At 39.4% G+C, this 3,327-nt stretch overlaps 1 protein-coding gene across 2 annotated transcripts in view; it reads right to left on the bottom strand.

The window, feature by feature from the left end:
• PDK3 (pyruvate dehydrogenase kinase 3) overlaps positions 1–3,327 on the bottom strand; it is an 81,645-nt gene that overhangs the window by 4,336 nt on the left and 73,982 nt on the right. For both annotated transcript variants that reach the window (XM_017516460.2, XM_017516459.2), the window contains exon 11: positions 2,656–2,795. In XM_017516460.2, the coding sequence (XP_017371949.1) occupies positions 2,656–2,795 (140 nt within the window). The remainder of the gene's footprint in view (positions 1–2,655; positions 2,796–3,327) is intronic.

Here is a 3,327-nt window from a genome sequence, read left to right as displayed (position 1 = left end):
ACACACACACACACACACACACACACACACACACACAATGGAGTACTATTCAGCCATAAAAAAGAATGAAATCCAGTCATTTGCAACAACATGGATAGAACTAGAAGTCATTATGCTAAGCAAAATAAGCCAGACACAGAAACACAAACTCACATGTTCTCACTTATTTGTGGAATCTAAAATTCAAAACAATTGAAGTCATGGTCACAGAGAGTAGAAGGATGGTTACCAGAGGCTGGGAAGAGTTGTGGGAGGGTTGGGGGGAAGTAGGAATTGTTAATGGGTACAAAAAAACAGAAAGGGCTGGGCAGAGTGGCTCATGCCTGTAATCCCAGCACTTTGGGAGGCCAAGGTGGGCAGATCATGAGATCAGGAGTTTGAGATCAGCCTGGTCAACATGGTGAAACCCCATCTCTACTAAAAATACGAAAAAAAATTAGCTGGGCATAGTGGCGGGCACCTGTAATCCTAGCTACTTGGGAAGCTGATGCAAGAGAACCACTCGAACCTGGGAGGCAGAGGTTGCAGTGAGCCGAGATTGCACCATTGCATTCCAACCTGGGCAACAGAGCAAGACTCTGTCTCAAAAACACAAACAACAAAAAATAGAAAGAATGAAAAAGACCTACTATTTGATAGCACAATAGGGAGCTACAGTCAACAATAACTTAATTGCATATTTTAAAATAACTTAAAGAATAAAACTGGATTGGATTATTTGTAACTCAAAGGACAAATTATTGAGGGGATGGCTACCCCATTCTCCGTGATGTGCTTATTTCACATTGCATGCCTGTATCACATCATCTCATGTACCCACAAAAGAATTTTTAAATTGAAAGACAACAACAATAACTTGAGACTACCCAGATGTGTTATATGGTCCTGAAATAGATCTCAGTTTAGACAAATCAGGTGAATTTTAATGAGATGAAAGATTATTGACATGGAAAGATGGGATGGTTAAATGAAACAAAAGCAGGTTGGAAAACAGTATGAATAGTGTAATCTCATTTGCAAAAAAATACATATATACACAAATATATATATGGAAAAACATACACAAAGCTATAGCAGTGGCAATCTCTGGGTTTTGGGAAGATAGAGGTTTCTCCTTTCTTTTTTTGGCTTATTTATGTTTTCCTTTCTTTTCCTTTTTTTTTTTTTTGTTTTGTTTTGTTTTGTTTGAGATGGAGTCTAGCTCAATCACCCAGGCTGGAGTGCAATGTACTCTCTTGGCTCACGGCAACCTCCACCTCCTGGGTTCAAGTGATTCTCCTGCCTCAGCTTCCCAAGTAGCTGGGATTACAGGTGTGCACCACCACGCCCGGCTAATTTTTGTATTTTTAGTAGAGACAGTTTCACCATACTGGCTAGGCTGGTCTCGAACTCCTGACCTCAGGTGACCCGCCTGCCTCAGCCTCCCAAAGTGCTGGGATTACAGGCGTAAGCCACTGCACCCGGCCAATGTTTTCTTATTTTTTACAATGCACATATATTGCTTTTCTGTTAATACATGATTATTTTAAGTTAAAGCAGAACCCTTACTGTTGCCAATAGAGTTGAAGCTTAAGGGTAGGTAGTCAGAAGAAAACTATAGATTATTTTCCTTACTACCATAAAGCAATAAAACTTGTTCTGTGAATTATAATTTTTCCTTTACAATGTTTAAATTTTTTATTATGCTAAGCTATACATAACAGAACTTACCATCTTTTTCTTTTTTGAGACACAGTCTTGTTCTGTCCCCCAGGGTGGTGTGCAGTGGTGTGAATCATGGCTCACTACAGCCTGGAAGTCCTGGGCTCAAGCGATCCTCCTGCTGAGGCCTGTATTCCCAGCACTTTGGGTGGTGTGTGTCTGTGGTCCTCCTGAGTAGCTAGGACTACAGACACATACCACCACACCCAGCTAATTTTACCTTTTTAAATTTTTTGTAGAGACAGGGTCTCACTATGTTGCCTAGGCTGGTCTCAAACTCCTGGCTTTAAGAGATTATCCCACCTCAGCCTCCCAAAGTGCTGGGATTACAGGCATCAGCCACCACACCCAGCCCAGAACTTAACATCTTAACCACTGTTACATGTACAGTTCAGTGGCACTGAGTACTTTCACACTGTTGTACAACCATCACTACCATCCATCTCCAGAATTTTTTCCATCTTTCCACCTGAAACTCTATACCCATGAAACAATGACTCCTCATTCCCTCTTCCTCGATAGCCCCTGGCAACCTCCTTCAACTTTGTGCCTCTGCATTTGACTACTCTAGGTACCTCAAATAAGTGGAATCATAGTATTTGGACTTTTATGTCTGGCTTATTTCAATTAGCAAAATGACTTCAAGGTTCATCCATGCCGTAGCATACATCAGAATGTCCTTCCTTTTTAAAGCCAAATAATATTCTATTGCATGGATAGATGACCTTTTATCTTGATCAGTCATTTTAACTTATTTTTTCAGTTTCAACCTACAATGTTTATGATGACAAACTGCAAACTTAATTGCTTTTTAAATAAAATTCATGGCAGGCCAAACCCCTGCTCGCTGCTGTGAATATCTCTACAGTGCAAGAATTCCTGGAATAGTAAGTGGAACACCTTCATTCGGACAAATCAGATACTTTGTAATAGAAAATCAAGATGGTACATTACTGTTTTGCTTTGTATTTTGAAGCATCCCTGGGTTCACTGCTGGGATTGCTCCAATCGTCAGCTTCAGGAGTGGTCTTGTAATGGCGCCATGCGGACTTATTAAAAACTGGAAGTCTCTCAAATGACTCACTTGAAAGAGCCTACCAGAGAAACAAAAATATACACCAAAGGTCCACAGTGTCATTTTTCTCATATGAAACAGTAACCCAAATTTTATTATTTAAAACATCAGATACCTTAATACATATTTTCAAAATGATATTAAAATTACATCTTAGTAATTTACTTAGACTGGCCAGGAAAACATTAAAGCTTTTTTAAAGGAATAAAAACATTTGTTCATTCAAAATCAAAACTGAAAAACACATGACCAGAACAAAACACATTTTAATTCAGTTCATACTGCTTTGAGATGCTCAACTGTTTTGACTATACTTGGTGATTGGTCTCACAAAGGGCTCAGGAAGAAATAAAGTCTCATGCATCCCAGGTTTATAAACACACACCATCAAGTGATGTCAAATATCACATTACTTAGATGCATGGGCATCTAAGATAAATACTCTCAATAACTGATTAAATTCTGGTATCACATACACAGGTGAGTATCCCTTTGAAATGCTTGGGAATAGGTGGGGGTGTGGTGGCTCACGCCTGTAATCCCAGCACTTT

The sequence above is a fragment of the Cebus imitator genome, unplaced genomic scaffold (genome assembly GCF_001604975.1).
Source record: "Cebus imitator isolate Cc_AM_T3 unplaced genomic scaffold, Cebus_imitator-1.0 Scaffold589, whole genome shotgun sequence".
In the NCBI taxonomy this organism is placed as follows: Eukaryota; Metazoa; Chordata; class Mammalia; order Primates; family Cebidae; genus Cebus; species Cebus imitator.
The sequence above is the reverse complement of the archived record's forward strand: the minus strand, read 5'-3'. Positions and strand labels throughout refer to the sequence as shown.